Below are 25,321 nucleotides of genomic sequence, written 5' to 3' on the forward strand. Positions count from 1 at the left end.
GGAAGCAGAAGTTGTTCTATTTCTATGGCATCACTCCAATAACCATTTGCAGCACCTTTATTTTTAGGAGTTGACTCATAAAAATGATTTGTTGCCTCTCATCACAGCAGCGCTAACACTGTGACACAGTGACACTGCCATGATTTGTGACTTCCTGAGAACTTGAAGGTTCCTCCCCTTGAGCAGGAACATGTCTGAAACAGTCGTAGCTATTCCTCACCGTCCACACTCAACACACTTGGGCCAGGCGTCCATCACCATCCAGACTCACATTCCTGTACTTTCCTACATTAATATTTTTACAGCTCTGCCTCATTCACTTTGTACCGACACTTCAGTCAGACGCACAAAACATTACTCAACAGCAGTGTGCTTTTAAATGGATAATTATTTCCTTTTGAGTTGTATTGGAAGACTTTTAGAATGAGACACTTATCAATGTTCTACTCCTGGATGGAGAACAGTAAGGAGAACGTGTTCTAATGGAGGAGCAAATAGAAAAATCGCTGCTTTTCCTGTCAGCAACCAGTAATACACACTAAACAACAGCCAGGTTTCCATCTAGCTGTTGAATGAAGTGCGAGCAAATAGCTGAAATGATGGAAGTAATGCTGCATTTCCATCAGATCTGTCCAAGAGAATAAAACTCTCGCCCATAAAAACACTGCAGAGGAATATGGAGCACTTTTACAGAGAAAACTTTAATACTGCTGAGCTTTTATTGCCATTTACTTTTATTTTATGGCTGAATTTCACATAATATAATCAGAGAGCCAGCGCAAAGTCAATTAATCAGCATCAGACATTATATATGCAGTCTATTTTTTTATTTCAATCAGTCGTAAAAAAAAATTAAAAATATATATTATAATATAGTGTAATATTAATACAATTATAATACTTATACTACTACTACTACTACTACTAATAATAATAATAATAGTAATAATAGTTCTTCAGAAGGACATAAGCAATGATCTAGCAGCCCAATCTTACACCCTAAACAAGGTGTGCTGTGATGCTCATTACTACCTTACACCCTGTTAACAGTATGTTTTCACGCTTTGTGTCAGTATCGTGTAAATAGCACCAGTGCTTGTGAATATATATACGCCGATGGGTGTAGTGGTCTAAAAAGAGTGGTGTGTTCAGGTACATTTCTGGCGTACTGCTATCTTGGCAACAGAAAACACAGGTGCGCCACTGACTGAAATTAATCTGGGCAGACGTTAAAAAACATCAGACGTTCACGGATATCTAGTTGATTTCAGTCTGTTATAATAAGAGAATTGTCCCAAATAGCGATATGGTCCTGAAATAGTATCACAATATTTTAGGGTATTTTTGTATTAACTGTATACTTGCCGATATAAGAAAACACACACACACAAAAAAAAATTTAATTAATGTCAAGATTTAGCTACTGACAAAAATATAATACTTAATAACATTCAGTAGAAACAAATATTTTGCAATTTACAGGAAAAATAATAATTGAACATAAAACTAATGTAATCTAACAAATACTATAAGTGCAGAATATGTAGTGAATTCATATAAACTGCAGACTTATTAATTATAAGAAAAATACCCTTAAAGGACAAATCCGGTGTGAAATTGACTTGACCTGATAACAAGTAAGAAACTTTATTGAATAGCCCACCTCCGTTCACCCCCCAGCATTCAGAAATACATTGTTTTTTAATAAATTACCTGCTCTCAGTGCCTTATTTTTAAATGTCAGGGCTTTCAGAATTCTACCAATGAAGTGTGGACCTATTTTAGGGCATGCTAATGATGTAAAAACAGGGATTTCAGTTGCATGGAAGGTGCTATGCCCCTATCACTTGGCCTGTTCTCCTCCACCAGTCTTACACACTGCTTTTTGATAACTTTATGCCGCTCCTGGTGCAAAAATTCAAGCAGTTCAGCTTAGTTTGATGGCTTGTGATCATCCATCCTTCCTCTTGATTATATTCCAGAGGTTTTCAATGTGGTAAAATAAAAGAAACTCATCATTCATTTTTAAGTGTTGTCTTATTTTTCTTTTCCCAGAGCTGTATATGATATCAGTGCCATGCATACAAAATTAGTCCGTATACTGTTTATACACTACAGTAGATTCCCCTCAGAAACATTCAGCTCTCTCTCTTTGGGGGCAGAGGAACTGTTTTCGCCCCTCGCCGCTCGACAGGGAGCATAATTCCCGGGGAATGTTTTTGTTTTAGGCCGTGCTGTTGTGTCGGATGATGCGGACTGAATGGAAGGCATAAAATAGTCTTAGTCAGGGGGAGATAAAACGTGCCCCGCTCTCAGCCGCCGCCTGGGTCACCCCCGTAACCCCATAGCGCCGCAGCCCGGACTTTCAGGGGGGTCTCGCTGGGCTGAAAGAGATGCCCCAGCATGGAGCCCAGAGGGTCCCCCCGTCTCCAGCATCCACACACACACAGACATGAGAAGAAAAAAAGAGAAAATGTCCCCAAACTTGCTTTGAATATCAAACAGAGAATTAGAGGGAGAATAGGAAGAAAGCTTTTCATGTGTGAGATACTGGAGGGAAGAATGAAAGGATTGGACCTCGCTCAGCACACGGTTTGTGCTGTCCGTGTTACGGGCGGCCTCATTACCAAAAAAAAAAAAAAAAAAGGCCATATTAAGACATGACAGTGAATGGGCGTCTATAGAGCATAGTTGTCATTGTGGCTGGTTGAAGTCTGTTGCAAACGAGTGAAGTTTAGAGCAGGTTAGAATTAAAATCTAGACTATAATTGTGTTTTTAAGTTTTAGTTTTAAATTAGAATTAATACTACCCACAAAGGACTATTTTTAAGGATCACTACTCTGTGAATGAGTTCCTCAAGATTCTTCAATTCTTCACACTCGTGGAGATACTACCCTATTTTGAACTTTACTATCTCTAACTTGGATGTTAAAGTTTGGATTTGTCTGGATCTGCGTGTACAGATACTAACTGGTCAGTTTATTGGAAACCCATCAAATCAGATGTAAAAAAACGTGGAGTCTTTTTACATTCCACTCTCTCCAGCTGAACTTTGCTGCAGTTTGATTGCATTGTGATCAGATATGCAGACCCTCTCTCTGGTCATAGTGGTCCTGGCTATGCTCGTTATGTTGGGCGTGCAACATGGGAGACCTCCAGGTGCTCCTCACCAAGCTGGGCTCAGGAGCCCACATTCACACTGCAAGCAGCAGCAGCAGCTGCGAGGGAACACCCAGGGAGCCCACCCTGGACCAGTGGGACCACTACGGCACTCTAACAGCAAAGCACACAAATGTCATCAGAGCTTCCATAGTAAGTAAATACTACAGTATTAGAAAGACCATATATATATATTTATATAAAAAAAATAAAGTATGATTTATATCAATGATTTTTTAGAGGTTTTAAATGCTTTGATTCTCTTTGTTGGTGTTGAAGACAGTTCTAAACTATTCTTCTCAAGAATGCCCTTCCTTTCTTGGTCTTTCAGTATTGTTCACTTACTTTATATATTTTTAATCATTTGGTTAGTGGTTTACATGCCATAATCATGCTGTTGCTAAAAAAAGGATCAAGGCTTTCAAATTGTCATTTTAACTTGGTTGTAGTTGTAGAAAGTACAAAATAAGTGATTTGAGTAGAAGTTGAGTAGAAGTGTTCTGTGCTCCACACTGGAAGTACTAAAATATTCAACAATTTTTGTATTGAAGTATTGCAAGTAGTTTTTTTTTTTCTAAAATGTACTTCTCAAGTAATGAAAGTAAAAGTACAGCATTGTAGTTATTGCAGAAAACAGTGAAATGTCACTGAATATCATATTGCAGGCAGGGAGCAGAGCAAAAGGCAGAACGGGAGCAGTGTGGTCTTCTTTTAAGATCAGCTTGATCGCTTAATTTGCTTAATGATGAGCAGCTTCATCAAAAAATTGTAAATTGAGTAAATGAGTAAAGTTATTAAACTCATCAAACATTTTAAATGAAATAGTAATTATTGCTAATTATGACATGGTACCACTTTAAAATAAGGCTCCTTTATAAAGGGTTCATAAGTGATTTATTAAGTGTTATTACTTAGGTTATAATCCATTAGTAAGCAGTAACAACATATTAATAGAAAGTGCAACGGTGGCCTGCCGTGAATTAAATAGTGATTCCACATTCATTTATAGTGTTAAACCTCAGATGCTTATCTTATTTTGTCTTATCCATCAGTGAGCATTAACATTTCTGTTAATAACTTTATTCATTTAACTATAATACCATATTAAAGGACTAAACTGACTTTTTATATTATATTTATTACATATTTTTTTTAAAAAGTAATTGGCACTGTTGTTCTTTCTATTTATGTGTTGTAAGTTCTCATAAATGTTTTTAAAATTATTTACAACTTAATTATTAATGCAAGTAAAGAAATGAAGTGTGGGCCTATTATATCTTGGGACACTTTTAATTTGTTTTAGTTAATATGGATTTAGTGTACTGGTAGTATTCCACTGGTATCCAAACCAACTGGCATTGCTTGGTCTAATGAAACCATAAATTAAAAATGTACTATTTATTTATAAGTTCCACAGCAGAAACCAAATTAATTTTTTTAGGAGCCATTTAAGTTAATAAGTATATTTTGTGGAGTCCCACAGAGTTCTGTTGTAGGGCCAATATATGTATCATCATAATTATAAGAGTATTCCACTGGCATCTAACCGGATTCTATTGTAGAGTCTGTTAAATTATTGTTAATAATGAGGAAAAATCTAGCTATGAGGAGACTGAAGAAATGAAGCGTGGGCCTGAATACAACATGTAGGAGGTTAAACATTTAATTAGTAAACTTTATTTAAACACAAATAGCCTTTTTGACTTTACATTACTATTAATTACTGAATTATGCTATATAGGATCTCAGGACCAACAGAAACACAGCACAGTCGATTCACATGAGTCCTCACAAAGGCAAAGTTCTGATCATCAGATCTTCACACAGATAATCTAGCACCAGTCAGACAGTGCTGATGGGATCTTTTTGCATTACTTTGTTTATCCAGCTGAGCTTGTTTGGCTGTAGTGTCCTTAGACTATAGTCAGACAACAGTTCACTGGACACCTAGAGCCCGGGGATGCCAGATGTTGTGCGTCCTTCCCTAGTGAAGGTTGCTTTTTCCGGGAGGGCAGGTGAAGGATGGAGTTTTGGCTCAGCTGTTGAAAGCTTTCTGCTGTCTCCTGTACATTCACACTCAGTGCTGTGACAGCCAACACACACACACACACACACACACACACATCACTCTGTTTGTTACTGCTCCAGACTGATGAAGGTCAGGGTGAGTTTGAGGGAGGATGCATCAGGAAATGTGCACAGTCAGTCTGCTGCTGTCTCTGATTTGGGAGGAGTGGGGAGATATGACATAAAATAAGCATAGGCTTAACTGTTGACAAAGACCTGCTGATTTTAGATGTTTCTCAGTCTACTCTATTCACAATATATATTTGCGAGAGGTGGGTGGATTACCCTAGATCAATGTTCAAGATTTTTTTATTATTATTATTAAACCAAGTCTTTATAAATACAATTTTGGCAGATAAATAAAAAATACAAAATAAAGTAACAATCAGTAATAAATGGGAATGAGTGTGTGAAATGACTACAGGTGTCCAATTTAGAGAGTTTTCTGCCCCACCTACTCCTTCCCAGATGCCAAGCTCTCACGGGTTGCCAGATTGACACACAATCAGTGGCAAGCGACGTGGAAGTCTTACTCTGTAGCTGATCAGTGAACATATACGTTTCAATATCCAGAATTCCTCTCTACTCCTCTCTACTATATGCTAGTGATGGTGGTAAATTGCCCAGCTATGGTAATAGCAACCTTACTGAAGATCAGTGATTACCTGTTCACCAGAAAAATAGACTGTTAGCTTGCCTGTTACTATGGCTGGAGGGTACTGTTTGCATGATGTTGTTTATACCTGGCAACCCTGAGTGTGGAAATGGGGGGACTGGGGGAATAGCAGTAGGCAGATTCACTGTGTGGGCAGAACCCAGAGATTTTTGCGATGTTCTACACAGTTCAAATAAGAAAATACTGGCTGAAGCTCTGCTGACAAAAGCTGCCGGTGCATAAACTTAGCCTGATTCTTTAATATCTGATGATGTATCCTAATCATGTTATGAATAAATGAATAAAAACTAATTAAGGGTCCCTTCTTATCGACAAGTTTTGGTCCGGACTTTTGGAATCCTTAGTTTGGTCCGAATCAGAATCGCAGGTGTAAAAGTTGCTGCTAACCATTGAAAACACTTCTCCAGATGATTTAGACTTTCAGTTCAAATACAGGAAGTTAAGACAGACTACTGTCACCCATTAAACAATTCAGAAGTAAGAAGAAGAAGCTGTTTTGACCTAAAATCTGACTCCTTTTGCCAGGCACATATGTGCCATGCAGCAGTTTTGATGCAGATGCACTTGCTGGTTGACTCCTGTATCTACTGTAACTGTAGATTAACTCGTAATTATAAACAGAAACAGAAAAAATAATTTGAGTATTATCTGTTGAGCTCAGTCTGCTGTAGTGTTAAAGTCAGAGCTCTTTGCAGGTCATTGAGATTCAGGTTAAACCATGTTTTTGTTGACCCGGCAGTCATACTACAATAGGAACAATGTGCCTGTCCCAAACGGCTGCCACAAAGTTGATGGCATGTAATTGTCTAAAATAGTACATCAAGACATTACCCTTCACTGGAACTAATTGTTGGGAGATCGAAGAGTGTGGCTGGAACAACAAGACAAAAAAAATGTGAAAAAATGATTGAGGTGTGGCCATACTGTATATATGAAGTTAAAATGTGTTATAAACTTTTTTCACTCATGTATGTGTTTATCTGTGTTTTTTAACACAGATAAAAAAATGTATAAAGCAAGGAATCAGTGAACAAAATGAGCTGTGAATAATAAACAAAGCTCACCTAAAACAGACAATAAAGTTCTATATAAAAGTGTTATTGAGAATTTATGCTATTTTAAATGAACAAAAATAATCAGATATGGAAGTCAATAAAACTGTATAGTATGTTTAATATGGATATCATTGTATTAAAATGGCACAAATCATTAAATACCAAGTTATTCCACACTTTTAAATGGTACGTGTGTGTGTACGTATCCATGTATGTATTCTCTAGCCATTAGTGCAGTAGCATAGTGAACAGCAGAGGGCGCTGTTGTTGCATTCATAGAAGAGCGTGTATAAGGCGGGCTGCGTGCAGTCTGTATGGAGCAGTGGATCAGAGGCTTCAGAGAAAACGCATGGATGTGTAAGGATCACATACATATATACAAAAAAAAGTATAGACTGAAACCAGGAAAAGAAAATAAACATTGGATTCATTTAACAATAATTATGAAATTAACGATGAATTTGACTTTTTTATTTTTTTAGGTCTATTTTATATTTTAGGTCTAAAATTGAAGTCAAATCGTCTTAAGTAACAATACATGGAGAATTTAGTCAAATGCATTGTTTTGATTACAATTATTTTACATTTTTGAGGTTTTGGACTGTATTATTGTCTCACACAATTTTTCCTTTTCCTTTCTATTATTTCTGATGTGACAGTGTGGAGGGCTGGAAGTGTGGTGGACTTTTTTTATTACACTGTTTTATAAAGCTGGAGAAGATCTGACTGGAGTCCCTCTTTCTTTCTCTCTCTCTCTCTCTCTCTCAATAGCTTTGGATTCATAAAGCTGCTCAACTGGGTAAATAGAAAACAAAAATATTTCGGTAATCAAACATTTCCACCACCTAAAAAAAAAAAAAAACTCTAACCCGCACATTTTTTCTTATTATTACGTAAACTGCTGTGACCTTATTTTTTTAGATAGTAAGTCACTATTTTGAGATACTATCGATAGCAAATCATTATTTTAAGATAGTCCCTCATTATTTTAAGATACTATTTCATGATTTTTAAAGAAAAAAACTTTTTTTTTCCCACATCAAACACACTTGCTATGTCAGAATAGTGACTTAATATCTCAAAATAATGATGTTAATTTTAAGCGGCGGAACGGGCTTCCATAGTTCTCTGCTCTGGTTGACACAGGGTTAATATTCCCGATCATTAGCTGTAGTATAGTACTTTGTGTTATTATGTGATTACTGGTTAAGATATTGTAACATAAACTACATTTTCTTTGTCTATGTATTTGACCATTTTCATTTTTTGCTATATTATATTATATTATGAACATCATTCTTTGTTTTGTGTTAAGTAACTTTACATATTAGTATTAGTTTGGATAAATATGAAAACCAAACATATAAGACATAAATAATACTAAATAACACTAAATATCTAAACTAAAATAAAAGATAAAAAGCTAGTATTATATTAAACACAGGTAAAAGTGAGCGCTCCGGCTCACACAGGGTTAATACTCTCTATCACGGATTGGAAGAGGCCACTGTGCGTCGCTGCGGGGGGAGCGCGGGTCGTACCATTCTCAGCTCCATTCATGCAGTTTGAATGAAGCCGCAGCAGCAGCGGTGCTGTTTAACCCGCTCAGCCGGAGGAGGAGACGCGCTCTCCGCGCAGAGGAGCGAGAGATTTAAAAGCGGAGAGAAGAGAAGAGAGGAGGAGCGGCCGGGATTATACTTTTTATTATTATTAATGTAGTGAATTAGAGAAAGTGAAGAAATGAGCTGAGCAGCGCGCGGAGTCTGGAGTTTTATTACTGCCTCGCGCTGCTCTGGAAACATCTGTGAAGTTTTCTAGCTGAACTACAGGACTACAGGACTACTGACCTGCTGAAAGCGATGCCTGCGCTTATTGTGACTTATGTATGGAGGACTGGCAGTGTGGAGGACTTCATTAACTAACCCTGACACTGTTTTATATAAAGCTGGAGAACTTCTGAAGTTCTTCTGGAGTTTGAGGAGCTTCGTCTTCATCATCATCATCATCATCATCATCTCTCTCTTCTGACAGACTGTAAATGAGGAGCTCTGGAGTGAAAGAGTGAGGATGCAGCACAGAGCTGAGGAAACTTGACCATTTTCTGTGGATTTTTGCTTAATTTAATTGAGTTTTTATGTTTTAATTGTGTTTATGGAATACTCACGGAATTCATGCTTTGCTGTTACAAAAATACAAGATTTTTAAATTTTGCAACACTGAGCTGTTTTCAAAACCGTGGATTTTGGAATTTATTAAGATGAAGGATCTAAAATTGAGCCAGCTCTTCTAAAACTCTGTGGATTATTCATCAGAAAAGCATCAAACTTCAGTTCTGAGAGCTGCTGTTTAGGAGTAATAATGGCCAAAGCTCTGGGACTTGCTCTTTTATTTTTGCACATCTGCACAGGTATGTATGAGCTTCTCTATTTTCAAAGGTTTTGGAGTTCTACAATTGATTTATCGTCTCTCTCTCTTTTCTACATACGATAACTTTTCCTTTATCTCTGCTGTTTTCCTAACTTTAAATTCAGCCCAGATTTGGTGATTTTGGGGAGGCTAACTGTGCCTCTCTGTAGCTATACTGTTTTTCACTTTCAAGACATTATTGATGTATTATTTACAGAATAATACAGTTAAAAGTTACTGACAGCTCTTATGCATTGGACTTGCATACACATTCAGTTTTACACTTAATAGACACATGATTTTACAGACTTAGCCATAGGGGTGTGCCATATTGCACTGAACGCAATAAAATCGCCAATATTTTTGAATATTGTGAGCAATTTTATACCCTGAAATATTATGTATTTGATTTTACTTTTACTTTTTGTAAGATTTATAATATTAATACTGTAGTTCTTTCTTTTGTGTTGAAATTTCATGATGAAAAGACCAGTGGAAATTCTCCAATATATCTTTTTGCATTGACAACCATTGAAAGCAGAGTTTTTCCATGTCCAGTAAAGTTATATATATATATTATATATATATATATATTTCACACTTAAGTATACAATTTTAGTTGAGCCCAGACTTGATATTTTTCTCTGTTGCTACTTTTCTCCAGTAAAGTTTTGCTTTATTTGGGTTACAGTGTGATGGTAAGGGTTACTGGCAGTTAGCACACTATAATTTTGTCCTCGTGCTTAGTTTTAAGTGACTTTTTAAACATTTAACTGAAGTTTACAGACTAGCTAATTTATCATTAGCTATAGTGTACTTACTGTGTTATAATGTGAATGCTAAAAGTTCCCCCAAAAGTACCTTGGTTTTCCACATTTGTCATGTTCACTCTTTGGTTGGCCCATTATGTGAGTTATGTTGAGCTTTTATTTGTGTTATAATGTCATAATGACTGGACCCATAGAAATCCTCCAAAATGTATTTTGGAATCAAATATTTGACATTATTTACTTACTTTAAAAGTAAAGAGAGTTTTTTTCCCCTAATTTCTGTAAAATTGACATTTTGTAGATACAATGTTTTTGCATGACAGTGACAGTATACTCTATAAGTATGATAATTACTGTGATTATGGAGTAATTAGTTGGAACAGCGAGATGATGATACGCTGTATACAACCTGTACTATAACACACTGTCCTTTTAGTATTTTTTATTTTATTTACTTTTTGACTAAATTTGAATCTTTAATTTTTAATATATTGTGTCAAATGTTTTCAAATTGGGTAAAATTAAAAGTATCTTTTTTGCATGTTTTTGCATGACAGTGACAGTATACTCTATAAGTATGATCATTACTGTGATTATGGAGTAATTAGTTGGAACAGCGAGATGATGACATGCTGTATACAACCTGTACTATAACACACTGTCCTTTTAATCTTTTTTAATTTTTTTTAACTTTTTGACTAATTTATTTTCTTAATTTTTTATATCGTGTCAAATGTGTTTAAATTGAGTAAAATTAAAAGTTTCTTAGTTTAGTTTTCTTTTTCCTAGAGAAAAAATATTTTTACATGAGTGTAGGACAAAAACAATATGAATATTCTTTTATATTCTGTATATTAAACTTATACTTATAATTCCAAAATGACAACTTGACTACAGAAAAAGGAAAAAGAAAAAAGCCTGTGTGTGTGCAGTATCTACCTCTACTCCTCTACTACATACTGTGAGAATTTGATTGTTCTGGTATTTATCCACACAAGGTGGCTTTTGTATGCTCTGGTTCCACTAAATGCTACATTACCTTGTCCTAATTGTTTCCTAAATGTCCATAAATGCAGTTCTGGTTAACTGTATACCCCTCTTGCCGCTGCTGGTGACTTTTGGCCTCTCTGTGGATCTGCAGTCTCAAATTCTACTGATAATAGTGTTTGCACCACTTCAAGTAGCTGAATTAATTAATCAGAAGATGTGTCTGCTATCTATTATGAACTTAAGGTGTGTGAACCTATAATAATATAAAATATCCATTTAAAAAAGTAAAAAATGCTGCATTACAAAAAAAACTAAGAAGTTAATTTTTTTATTCAATATTTGTTGTACTGTATTGCCGTCAAACAGGAAAAAAATGTGTTTTTTACAAAAGCATATTGCATTGTGATATATCACTTTAGCTATATATACTGTAATATTATTGCCCAGCCCTGTATTCACTTATAATCATTTGTCAGTTCCTGGCCTTTCATTGCAGCAGTGTGTGAAAGTGTGACATGGTCGGTTAGATTTGTAATAACTGTATAAATCCCTGCTTCAGAAGCTTTTTAATGTTTTTGATAGACTACAGCGGTGTTGTAGAAGTATCTCTCTGCTGGTGATGTCAGTAGGTTTTGTCCTGTCTGTTTTTTTATTATGTGCTGTGAGGAACCTGTCTGTCTTGTTTGGGTGAATTGGAATCTGCAGAGTCATTTAAAGTAAATGTTTCGAGTTTACTGAAGCATTTGGACTTTTGTTTGTGGGGTTTGTTGCCTCCGCTCTTTGTGCTGGCCGTGAAGGATAGGCTTGGTCATGTACGGATCCTTCTCTCTCTTTCAGTCAGTCCCCGGCCTCCTCGTACAGCCCTGGGGCGGATAGGTGCGGAGCTGATTTGCAGACTGACACTGAAAACCCTGCCTGTAACAGATCACCATAATCCAGATCTTGATCCTTTTCTCATCCTGCAGCAACTGAAGCTGAAACCATTCAGGGTTGAAATAAAATAAATGCCAAAGTTGTGGAAAATTAAGAGACACTTCAGTTTCTTAATCAGTTTCTCTGGTTTTGCTATTTATAGGTATATGTTTGAGTAAAATGAACATTGTTGTTTTATTCTAGAAACTACGGACAAAAATTCTCCCAAATTCCAAATAAAGGTCATTTAGAGCATTTATTCACAGAAAATAGAAACAAAAAATAGCTGAAATAACAAAAAAGACGCAGAGCTTCCAGACCTCAAATAATGCAAAGAAAACTATGTCTGTACGTAACTGTGTTTACATAGGATCTCCGGTGGATCTCCTTTTGTGTTTTACAGTAACCTTAAAGTCTGGGTCAGTGGCTGAACTGCACATAGCAGGGTGTTACACATGTTGTAAAGTAGCAGATGACATTGCAAACAGTGATATTAGTGTAAAAATAGGTGAAAGCTGCGCATTTTTTTGAGCATTTCTGCTTGTTTTGCTGGGCGGTGTTGGTTTTAGCTAGCCGGCTGGACTGTGGTTAGGTTAGCGTAGCTTGCTTTAGCTCAGCATTAACTTAGCTTAGCCTAGCCTGGCTGGTTAGCGTTCTGGCTGTCAGACGGCATTAGCCGAGCGATTTTCTTTCCCTTTTTTCCACAAAAGACGAGTCAGCGCTGCGGGCTGAGGGCGAGCGTGTCGCGGCTGAGCGCTAGCCTGTGCTAAGCTAACGCTGCTGCGGGTGCGGTTGATGAATCAAAGCTTTCCTGTGTGTATACGCCGTTACTCGGCAACGCGTCGGCGGAGTGATACAAGTTTAGTGTGAGAAGGCCTTGAGGTTATCACATATATCAGCACGGCTAGAACACTTCTCAACCAATCAGATTATGAGGTCGGAACTAACTGTTGTATAATTCAAAATGAATGAAAAAACGATGGAATGAGATCTTTAAATGTAATTAAATGTATGCAATGGTGAGAAAAGTGACCAAATCAATTAAAACCTGTGGGAAAAAAAACAAAAAAAAACAACGTTTACATTTTGTTGAATCCCTGATATACAGTTTGAGTTGAGTGTTGCTGATGTTCACTAAAACAGACTCAGTTACATAAACCTCCTCAGTGCATTTAGAATACTGTAAAACCTGTATTTTGGAAAGTGCTGATTTAAGAAGTGAAGGCACTGTAATGACTGCATTCTCTCATCACATTACTTTACTGTTTTAGTTGGGCTTTGTAATTACCGTTAAACCTGAAGTAATTGTTTTCAAGTCAAAGCCTGAAACAATCTCACAGCTTTACTCCTTTACTTTACGTTAAGCCTGTGCGTGCGTGAGTTCAGCTTCTCTCTGCTGACGGGAGAGACGTGTTTTTATTACCACAGAACCGAAAGAACAATTTACACACTCTTTTAAAATTACAGAGCGTACATAACTCAGCCGGGCATTGTTGTAAATCCTCACTCTATCAGAGAGTCCTTAAGGGTCTGCTTGGCCTGACTGACAGCTACTGCAGCTCTGTTTCCTGAAGCAGAGCGAATAAAAAACGTGGTTTATTTGAGAAAAGTCACAAGTGGAAGAAAAAAAAAAAAGGCCACATGATTGAAGTCATTCTGTGGAGAGAGGCACACGGCCAGAGGTCCGAGCTCTTTCTTTCGCTCTGTTTTATTTCATTTTGAATGATGACGTACAGTATGACTGTTGTTTAAAGTGTACTTCTGAATTCAGTCTGGAGTGGAGGTTACCTAATCTTCGTTAGGGAGGAATGTAATTACAGTATGTTGAGAAGGCTGGCAGTTACAGAGTACAGAAGACAAGTCGTTTTCATTTATTTAAAAAAAAAGTAGAGACTGAGGGGGTTCTTTGGTTCTTTGTGTGACGCCATGGAAAAAAAAAAACTCTTAAAACTCTTTTAGTTCCTTAAAAAAAACTCCTCTTTAAAGGAGCGTAAAGCACTTGAACTTTGAATTTAGAAAGAAACCCTTAAATCTAAGGTTTTGTTCTGTGCTGCATCCAGTTAAATTTAATTACAGACTAATTACAGTACACTCCTTCTAATAAAAGGTGCTAGTTATACTCAGAGTAGTATGTTGTGTATCATGCATACTTAAATACATCACAATATATTAAACTATTGTTATATTGCCTTCAACTTTACAAATTTCTAGATAAATATGCTTTACAATGACGTCCCACAACGTCTTTTAAAGTTCCGCAGACATATCTGTTAAAAGTCGAACAAATAGTGGTTCTTCATTGGCATGAATCATTTTTGGCACCTTTGGAATATACAGCTCTGGAAACATATTAAGAGAAAATGAGAAATAGCTTAAATAGCAAAAAAAAAAAATCAATCATAAAGCAAATAAAACAAGTTCATATTCATAAAGCTTTAGATTCAGAAATCAATATTTGGTGGAATACCCCTGGTTTTTAATCACAGTTTCCATGCATCTTGGCATGTTCTCCTCCACCAGTCTTACACACTGCTTTTGGACAACTTTATGCTGCTCACTCCTGGTGCAAACATTCAGTGGCTTGTGATCATTCATCTTCCTCTTGATTATATTCCAGAGATTTTCAATTAGGTAAAATCAAGGAAAAACATTAACATTAAGTATATATATATATATATATATATATATATATATATATATATATATATATATATATATATATATATATATATATCTTTTTATAGCTCTCTTTCGCCTCTTGTATAAAATTGTAGCCGTTTTGTTTTTCAAAGAACTTCCTCACAATTTGGACTGTAAGCCATGCTACTACACACAGACACAACAATGCAAACAAGTTTCCTGCTACCTTCCTTGTAAAATAAGTAAAATCTTGTTCACTCAACACATTTTTAATATAAATCCAGTCCTTCAGCTTCATCCGCTTTCATTCAGCTCTGGCTGCTGTTTGTCCCAGTGGGGAAAAATTCCAGTCCTTGATTCTCCAGCAGTCCTGTGAAGGCCTTTCGGAGCTTCCCTGTGAATACGCAATGAGGAGTGTAGCTGCGAGATGTCGTTCGATTGAGGAAACAGCATACCGTTTTAACAAGCTCCTGCAGGGAGAGAGGTCAGGAGGTCACAGTTCAAACGATGTGGCAAGCCTTCTCATCCTCTGGGATGCTCCAGCGCTTCTGTTCCAGTAGCCGCTTCCAGCCGCCGATCTCTCTAATTACAGCAGACACAGTGGATGCCTGTGTTATCAGGCACCTGTGAGACAGTAGAGTCAAGGACAGCAGGTGTTCGGAGGCAGCGGTGAAGGTGCTGCCACTGTTCAGATTCAGCCTGGAGCTCAAGCTGCATCAGTATCGGTGGGATGGGATGAAATGGTTAGTTCCATTGATTAGTTAGAGTGAGAATGAAATGGAAATTCCAATGAAGAAAAACATAATGCATCAAAAAAAAAAAAAAATCCTTCAGTCATTTAGAGTAATTTGGTGTAAAACTGCTTATTGTAAAGAGCCATATACTTAATTGTCTTAACAGTAGGTTCACACGAAAAAACAAAATATATAAACTATCACAATATTTTGTTTTGCTATACTGTGTTGATTCCCAAAAACACAGTATTGATGTATAATTATTAATAGTTTACATGCAAAGATTGGTGGTGATGTGTTTTTTTGTGTTGTGTTTAATTTTTAATTGTGTTGTATTCAACCTTTAAATGCCACTGTTTTGATTAGATAAAAACTTCCAACTTTATTTTATTTCTTTTTATGCATATGATGGTGTGTGACAAGTTTTCCTAAAATTCGGGGGAAAAAACTCACAATTCATTTTCAAAGTTGTGTTACCACCCACAGTAGACAGTGCAGTGGGTGGTAATTGTTAGAGCTGCAACAACTTGACAAAATTGATTATTAAAATTGCTGGCAACTAATTTAATAATCGATTAGTTGGGTCTATGGTCACAAGCGAAATGATACATTCTTAGTTATAAATTTAAAGCCTTTTTTAATAATAATAATAGATATAATGCTAATAATAGATATAATGCTAATAATATATAATAATAATGTATATAAAATCTTTGGGTAATTCTTCAAGTAAAAATTTACATGAAAAACCTAATAATGTTAAATTGTGTGTTTCTTAAACAATTGCAGCATTAGTTATCTAACAATGAATTACTTTTTTACGATTAATAATCGATGAATGGAAAATATAATCGGCAGATTAATCATTTATGCAAATAATTGTTAGCTGCAGCGCTAGAAATGTTCTAGAATGGCTAGGATTGTACATGCGAAAAAATCACACCTACTGTCAATGCAGGAGACCTAACATGACTTTCCTTAAGTTCACCAAGTAGTTCTATGATTCCATGCGACATGGCAAAAGTAATGGGACATGATGCTACTGTTCTTGTCTTTACCTGAAAATCGTGCTGAATGTGAGAATAAATAAATCAAGGCTTTTCTGTCACCTCATCCTCCACTGCAGACAGGCCTGTGAGGACTTGCTGGTGAGCTGAGAGCTTCAGAGGGGCTGTTAAATGATGGTGAGACGTGATATATGTGCGTGCGTTAGCCTGGTGATTCACACTGTTGTCATACGCTTAATGGCTCTTATCAGTAACTGGTGTCTCATTTATCAGCGGTTCAACAGCTCCTCGCCCTGTGCTAACAGGATTTTAGCTTCAGGAGGTTTTCAAACTAAAGAGCTACTTCAGGTGTAGAGTTTCTGGAGTTCTCGCCTGATTAGAGACTGCTAATTAGCAGATAGCTAAGCCATTGCACTGACCACATTAGCATTGGAAGGAGCCAGTTGCCTTTAATCTTCTTGCTCCTGACTTGATGTCACTCAGTCTTACCCTTTCGAATAAGAATGCAAAAAACTGAACAATGACTCATTTATTTACAGTTCTATTGCAGCATTTCCTCTAACGTTAGGTCTGCTGTTTCTGTGTGTGAGAGAGCCAGCAAGCCAGATTAAATGAAATAAAATGAAGTGTTTAGTTTACTATTTATTTAAAAACTTTCTGATTTTCAACTGAAATGTAATAAGCTGAGCAAAGTTAGGATATTAATGTTTTCTATACTGAGCTGATTGCCTTCCTTTGTGTAAATTCCAAGTTTTACTTAACAATAGTGATAGCTAAGTGTGACTTGAGTAGCACAGCCAAGGTAAATTTATGACTAAAAAGGCTCTGCTTAAGTAAATTTAGGTTTAGAGTGGCACTGCTAAGGTAAAAAAGAAAATGGGTACTGCTGAGATGTGCTTGAAGTATCATGGCTGAAGTAAATTTGTGCTTAGAATATCAATATTGAGGTAAATTTAGGACTTAAATATTACTGCTGAGGTACATTTCTGATTAGAATGGCCCTGCTGAGGTACATTTATGAAGAAAAAACACTACTGAGGTACATGTCTGATTAGATTGACACTACTGAGGTACATTTATGTCTAAAATGCACTGCTGAGGGACATTTATGAGTTAAATGCACTGATTAAACTTAGAATATCAATATTGAGGTAAATTTAGGACTTAAATATTACTGCTGAGTAGGCCTGGACAATAATTCGATATCAGTATTTATCGCGATAAGAAATGTTTCAATAACGGTGATATCAGTTTTGTGGTATATCGATATGTGTTATTTACAGAATCACGGACAGGCGTTTTTTACTGGCGTCAGCTCGCCGCAGAGCTCAACACATTCAGCCCCCGTAGCTGGGCTACGTCAGTGCGTGATGACGTAACCACAGAGGCACGTAGCCAAACAGGGTAGGCTAGGCAAGGCTAGATTAAAATGGCTAGGCTCGGGTCCGCCGAGCCAAACGGAGCCGGGACGAGCGGATCCAAGGCTAAGGTAGACTCGGTTCGGTCCTCGGGTCCTCGAGGCGGGCCGCGGGTCCGCTCACTCGGCCGCGGGTCCGCTCGCGGGTCCTCGAGGCCGGCCGCGGGTCCGCTCGCTCGGCCGCGGGTCCGCTCGCGGGTCCTCGAGGCCGGCCGCGGGTCCGCTCGCTCGGCCGCGGGTCCGCTCCCTTGCCGCTTTGCTGCAAATTGTGCCGGAGAGTGCAGCCGACCAGCAGCGGTAATGTTAATACATCTAATCTGTTCCACCACTTCAAGCAACTCCACTACATACAATATTTTTCTTATACTGACTGAAGCACTTTTATAGTTTATGTTGTAACTAAGTTATTCATAGTTGATAAAGCCTGTAGGTTTGTTTATTTGTCGGGAAAATCTTGTTGCTTTTATGTATATAAAGGCTTCTTGTATTCTAAATCCTAGTTGAAACACTTTTGTTTTAATCTGTTAAATTTGTTCACAAAGAATAAGAAGTTCTGCCTCTGTTGTAATTTATATTTTTATTGGTAATAGTTATATAGGCTTATGTTTGACAGGGATGTCATGTTATTATTTTGCTATATGCAAATAATATTGAGCATTGATTTATTTTGACTACTTTTATTTCTAAAGTAGTAAAGTTTTTGTGAAAGGAGGTTTCAAAGACTTAAATAAAAATTTCAGACAGTAGTAGGTACAGATTTCCATTAGATAGATAGATAGGTAGATAGATAGATAGGTAGGTAGGTAGATAGATAGATAGATAGATAGATAGATAGATAGATAGATAGATAGATAGATAGATAGATAGATAGATGTGCATATAATGAGGGTATCTGATGCCAGCCATACTAAAAGTGCAAATACACAGTTATATAATAATTTAAATCCGCAGTGCTGCAGGGATTGCAGGGCTTCTTAGCAGTTTTCTGAGGCCTTCAAAGTATTTATATCGATATCGAAATTATATCGTATCGACCGAAATTTAAGGAATATATTGTGATATAAATTTTGGCCATATCGTCCAGCACTACTGCTGAGGTACATGTCTGATTAGAATGACACTGCTGAGATATTTAATTAAATTAAATTTAATTTACTGCTGAGGTAAATTTAGGACTAAAATCATACTGTTGAGGCGCATTTATGATTGGAATGATACTGTTGGGGTACATTTTTGACTAAAATGCACTGCTAAGGTACATGTCTCATTAGAATGACACTGCTGAGGTACATTTTTGACTAAAATGCACTGCTGAGGTACATTTATTACTAAAATACACTGCTGAGGCACATGTCTGATTAGAATGGCACTACTGAGGTAGCTATCTAGCTGAATGTGTAACTAGAACAGCACTTCTGAACTTTCTAAGATAACTTTCTAAGATAAATATCTTTAAGTAATGTTTGGTATTCTGTAAATGAATTCAATACATGTTTAGTTTCGGTTTCAGACAGAAGTTTCATTTCAGTGTGGTAAGGCCAGTGTTAAAGAGAAAATGAAAAAAAAGAGAGAGAGGTAAGGTGCGCAGGAATGTTCCCAGGAACCCGATTCAGCGCACTGTATCAACTGTACCCCCGCAGAGCAGAGCAGAGCAGAGCAGAGCAGCAAGTGCTCGGGTGGATGGATAGACTCTTAAGTGTGGATAATAAATTGTAGGGCTGTGACGGGGCACAGCAGGCGCCAGAGCCCAATTAATGATAGATGTTCTCACAGGTGAAGCAGATCTCCTTCTCCTGCTCTCCGTCTCTTCTCTTGTCCACCTATCGCAGACAGCGGATTAATCCTTTGCTCTCTCTGTGCATAAGATCTGGTTTTATCTTAACCCACTAAAACACCTACGAAGCACAGAGTGTACCAGAATCTGTTAACGCTTCTTTTCTTTCCTTTTTCTAACCACAGCAATTATCGTTATCATTGATCTTGCGTTTTTCTCCTGATGTCCACCACCAGGAAGTGCTCTTTGTTTCTCAGGTTGGGGATTAGTAATCCTGATCCCTTCATACCTGTGAGAAACGACAGCGCACACTGAGCTATGCGTGTAGCCGCCCAAATCCCAATTAACATCTGCCTAAGCCTAATTAAGTGGAATTAAACAGCTTGGAGTTCAGGATTAAGGGTGAATGCTGGCTCTGCAGATTTATACTCTTTTTTTTTAACAGTGTTAGACTGCAGGAGAGTCTCTCAGTGTGTGGCCTCATTGAGGATACTGCCACGGAATTGCATTTTGATTTCTTTAATCCATTCTGTTTCCATTTATAGCCTGAAATTGTACTTGTGTTTCAGTAGGGATTAAGCACTATATCATACTGTACATTGCATCAATATTTCCACATAAACAAAAACCTTAAACAAGCCCTAGAATTAATATGACAATGAATAATGAGAGTTTGTTATGTGGAAGTGACAGACAGTAACAGTACTGACATCATACTTACACCATCAACATTTAAATACTACCCTTATGATAGCAAAGCTGGTGAGTGATGTGAGTGGTCAGTGAAGCTGGTGAAATTAGATTCCTCTTCATGTTCATTTTACAAAATTACATTTTATCAAATGTTATAAAAAATAATGGCAAAATGCATTTAATTGGAAACACACATAAAACCACATTAGATCACATGTGAGTGAAATTCACATATGTAGGGAGGCACCATGTCTTTTGATAAACAAACTAAAGCTAAGGTTATCTCAATGTATCTAAGCTAAAAATGCTATCCTAGCCCTGTACGGCTTATATTCTTCAGATAAAAAATAAACACTATGTGATTATACCCTTAGCGAGCGAGATAAGTGATGTAAGAGTAGTGAAAAAAAAATGAAAAACTTAAAACTGCCTTTTATCAGCTCTGCCTGCTGGCATTCTACATAGTAGTTTATGTGGTGTTATAAATACATACATATCTGAACTGACATACAGTATGTGTGCAAATGTTTTCGGCACCTGTGGGAATTTTACGTAAGGAAAAAGCTTCTTATCTGTGAAGTGTTTATTAGCTCTGTAGCATTACAATAAATACAAACAGCAATTTTACAAGAAGCAGTGATTTTACAACCATGTTTTCCTTAATCTCTCCTCATCTGAGTTTAATAGAGTTATTTCTAGTTCTCATCATATCAACACCTGGTTTGGTAAATTGATAAATTTGGTAAATCAGGTGAGCTGCTGACGGAACTGAACATTATACACGTGCTGGCTGAGGAGCATTCAGGAAAAATCTGCAATCTCCACACTTTGTTCTATAGCTTGTCTCACAGGATATAACATACTTAGCTAAAATGAGAAAATGAAAATTCCTTGCTACGGCCTACTGTAAATATGTTTATTTGCATCTGTTCAAATCATATGTGGTGCTTTTTTCAGGTAAAAACACTCATAATGCTGAGATAAATGGATTAGTGTCATTTGCTTTGGTGCCTAAAACTTTTGCACATCTATTTTATATCAACTTAGAATACTGCATACAAACATTTTATGGATTTGAAAAGAAATCTAATAATATTCTTACATGCAGCGTTTATTAAAATTCATTTTTTAATGCTACCTTGTCTTTCACCTCCTAGTATTTTCTTTTTTTTTTTATCATGAATGGATTTTAAAGTAGTCCAGAAGCTAAAATCTCCAAACTATTACAATATGATATCTAATCTAACATTGTAATACAACTTAAACCCTGAAGCAGTTTAGTGAACACCTTATTTGCTCTTCTCTGTCGTTTACACGTTCTCTAAAATGGGCTTACAGGACGTTTTTTTTTTTTAACAGGATTAATTTGCAGATCAATTAATCGTCAATGGGATGTAATTTGGGGGATCACGTTACCACTGATAAGCACATAATCACTCTCGGCATGAGAATCTGAGAGCATGGAGATAGCTCAGGCGGGATCGGTCAGGAATCCTAAGGGGAACCCCCCCGCCCCTCCTCCTCCTCCCCCCCATGACCACCATCGGCATCACTCTACCATTCACTTAGTCTCCTCACTCCTGTGGTATTTTAAACCCTCGCGGAATGTAAGCGTACCTCTAACTCTGGAACTGTCACACGGCAATCCTAGTGATGAAGAGCTGGCTTGGTGGAAGAGAGACGGTGGTGGTGGTGGTGGAGGTGGTGGTGGTCACTGTGTTAAAGCCTGGTCTTGCTTTAAATGCATCTGGCTGCGTCCGTCTGTCTGGGAATGAGCTGTGAAGTCACAGGGCGTCTGAGACATCAGAACTATGTTAAACCCTATGGACGGCAGGAATGAGAACAGTCGAGCTCCAGTGATTTTAGAGGTCGCTCTGACAAGGATTACCTGGAAAAGGGTCACGGATCAGGACTTATTTGTCATGGTACAAATCTGTTCTTGAGGATTCCTTTCAACTAAGTGATTCATTTAATAAAAAAAAAAAAACAATAATTTGATGTTGTTTTAATGCTCTTGCTGAAAAAAAATAGCATATGTAAAGTTCTGTAACATTGTAATGATCTGTTGCATAATAAAATATAAAAATAAAATATTAAATGATTCAAGGAACTGGAAAAAATTCCATTGACTAAGCCTAACTTTAATACCTGTGATCTCCCAACTGAACCATCAATCAACAATAGCTGATAGAATCACATGCAGAAAGGATTTATTTGGCAAACGTTTGTCAAGCAGTATAATACAAAAATAGAGTATAACCTTCAAAATGCCACCCAACACTTTAGTAAGAAAAACACTAGGGCTGCAACGATTAGTCAATATAATCGACAATGTCAATTATTTAAATTTGTCGACTACACATTTCATTGTCGACTAAACGTTCATTTGTAACAATACTGCATTACACAAAGTGCTGAGGACAGAAGCGCAGTGGGAGATAAATGGGGGTAAATGGCTCACTTACACAGGTTACACTCAACTCAACTCAACTCAGTCTGTGTCTCCAAAAGTGCCCAAACACAACAGATTACATATTTAATCACTAAATATCATTACTATCCACGTTTAAACAACATCTAGACATATAAGTGTCTTTAAAATCTCATGTTCAGCCATTTCTATCATTTTTAGAAATGCAGGACATGGCAGAATCATCACTGACTAATCGACTAATGGAAAAAAAAAAAAAATCATCAGATTAGTTGACTACCAAAATAATCGTCAGTTGCAGCATCAGTCCTACAAAACACAAGCCTTAAGTCGACTTATGTTGTCTCGGAAGCATCTGGAATATACTAAACCACAGTGGAAGTTGTGTGGATGGATGGATGGATGGATGGATGGATGGATGGATGGATGGATGGATGGATAGATAGATAGATAGATAGATAGATAGATAGATAGATAGATAGATAGATAGATAGATAGATAGATCTTAGATCTTAGATCTTAGATCTTTTACGATGAAATGGCAACATTTACAAAATGGTAAATGCCTTACTGCCCCATGTGTTTTTTGAACATGAAGGCCAAAATCAAGTGTCATATTAAAGCTGATGTCCATAAATTTGGGGATTTAGGCCCTCTCTGGTAAGAATGGGTAATTGCGCCGAGCATCGGTGCAAGAATCATTATAAACTGGGCGGGTGTGACGCGGTCTCCTTTCAGAGAGGATGAATCCGATTCCAGGTTATGTTCAGTCAAAGAGAGAGAGAGACACTTTTACTAAGAGTAAATAAGCTACTGAGCTCTGAGTTTCTTCTTCTGAAGTCTCCATTACTCCACCAGCTGCTCGCGTTCAGTAAAACTGAGCCAGATTCTCTTTTAGAGGCTGTACATGTGGCGTAGATACGTAAAGACTAGTCAAAACCAGAAAATTCTTGTTTTTTTATTTTTTTAATACTGTCTGCAGTGTACACTCCACAACGTGCTCTCTACAGTTCACAGCCAGCTGTTTAGAGTAATTGAGGACCATGTAGGCTGACCAAGTTCTGCTGATGCAACCACGTTAAAAAAAAAACTATTAAACATTTCTATCGATTTGTAAACACAGGTTCTAGCAGGTACTACATCGTACGAAGAAATGTGTAATTGCTTTAGCATTTCCCAACCTGATGTGCTGTCCGCATGGCTTTTTCTTTCTGATAATTGTTCCCTTCTCTTTCATATGCTGTCAGCTGAATCCCGGTGTTGAGAAATGGCTTATTTTTCTCAATGTGACTAAAAACAAATGAAGTATCCCACTTTCTCCCCCCATCCTCCCCCCCTTTTCAGCCCTTTATGTTGGCTGTTTTTTAAGACTTGCCTTTTTGTTGCCGGTCACTGCAGCACTTTTGACAGATAAAGCAGGCCGACACATAGAAAGCCCCTGTGGGGGCTGCCACGGGCTCCAGGCATTGTGTCGCCTCAACGGGGTAATTGTTAGACCCGGAGAAAGAGGAGGGGCTGCCCGTGAAGGACTTGGGGTACACAATAGCCCCCCCATGGACTGAAAGGCGGACGTGGAACCAAGCAGAAAAATACAAACAGCGAAAAAGGAGCCAGAATGGTAGCTTTTATCTCATTTTATCTCATTTTGCTTGTTCTGTTTTGAAAAAGATGGTGAAAAATGGTGGAATGATGGGGAATGGTCTAGAGGCCGACCGATCGATCGGCCAGCCGATTTAATCGGCCGATTTTTTTAATTTTTTTTATCAATCGGCATCGGCCGATTTTCTTATTTGGCCGCGCCGATTTTAATCCGGCACATCTGCGGGCAGCTACTTGGAACGCAGCGCAAGGTTTCAAGAGTGAGCAAGACTTTCAATGGGTAAGGCATCCATTTTTACAATCCAGTGTCCCAAAGTCTATATTTTCTCTCATGATTAGTAATCTGTGATGTTGCTTCATTTACTGAAAAAGAATAGAATTTCAACTGCATCGGTGTTGTAGCATTTCTCTCCAAACGAAACTATGCTTAGCGTTGATGGCAGGAGTGCATTTGGAATGTGCCCTGACTATGCAAGGCAAGCCATAAGCTCTAGTATAAAATAACTGACGTCTCTTCTTCAGAAACGAAAATCTAAGTAAATAAAATCAAATTAACACTTGATATTTTCAGTATTTAAATTATTTTTAGATGAAATGAAAAAGGGCAGGACTAAAACTGTTTAAGGATATTTGCAGCATCAGCTGCGCTGAAATAATAATTACTGGTTAGTCAGGATTATTAGAGGACTGTACTTCTCCTTATATATAAACAGTGTTGGGCACGTTACTTTGAAAAAGTAATTAGTTATAGTTACTCCTTACTTCTCCAAAAAAGTAACTGAGTTACTAACGGAGTTACTCCACTATAAAAGTAATTAGTTACCAGTAAAAGTAACTATCGCGTTACTTTTTATTATTCGCCCGTCAAAAAAAGGAAATCAATTATGCATTTACTATTATTATTAGAAAAATAACAAAAAATAACAAACGAAAATAAACCCAAAATGTTGACAAAAATATAATCTAACGAATTTCAAAAAAATAAAACGA

At 37.2% G+C, this 25,321-nt stretch overlaps 1 protein-coding gene across 5 annotated transcripts in view; it reads left to right on the plus strand.

Annotated features, from left to right (window-relative positions):
• The window catches only part of robo1 (roundabout, axon guidance receptor, homolog 1 (Drosophila)), a 480,259-nt gene that overhangs the window by 177,014 nt on the left and 277,924 nt on the right, over positions 1-25,321 (plus strand). The window contains exon 1 of one of the 5 annotated variants that reach the window (XM_049467117.1): positions 8,537-9,365. The exons of the other annotated variants lie outside the window; for them this stretch is intronic. Coding sequence (XP_049323074.1) covers positions 9,317-9,365 — 49 coding nt within the window. The 5' untranslated portion in view covers positions 8,537-9,316. Of the gene's footprint in view, positions 1-8,536; positions 9,366-25,321 lie in introns of those variants that run through there. 5 annotated transcript variants of the gene reach the window in all.

The sequence above is a fragment of the Astyanax mexicanus genome, chromosome 18, assembly GCF_023375975.1.
Source record: "Astyanax mexicanus isolate ESR-SI-001 chromosome 18, AstMex3_surface, whole genome shotgun sequence".
NCBI lineage: Eukaryota > Metazoa > Chordata > Actinopteri > Characiformes > Acestrorhamphidae > Astyanax > Astyanax mexicanus.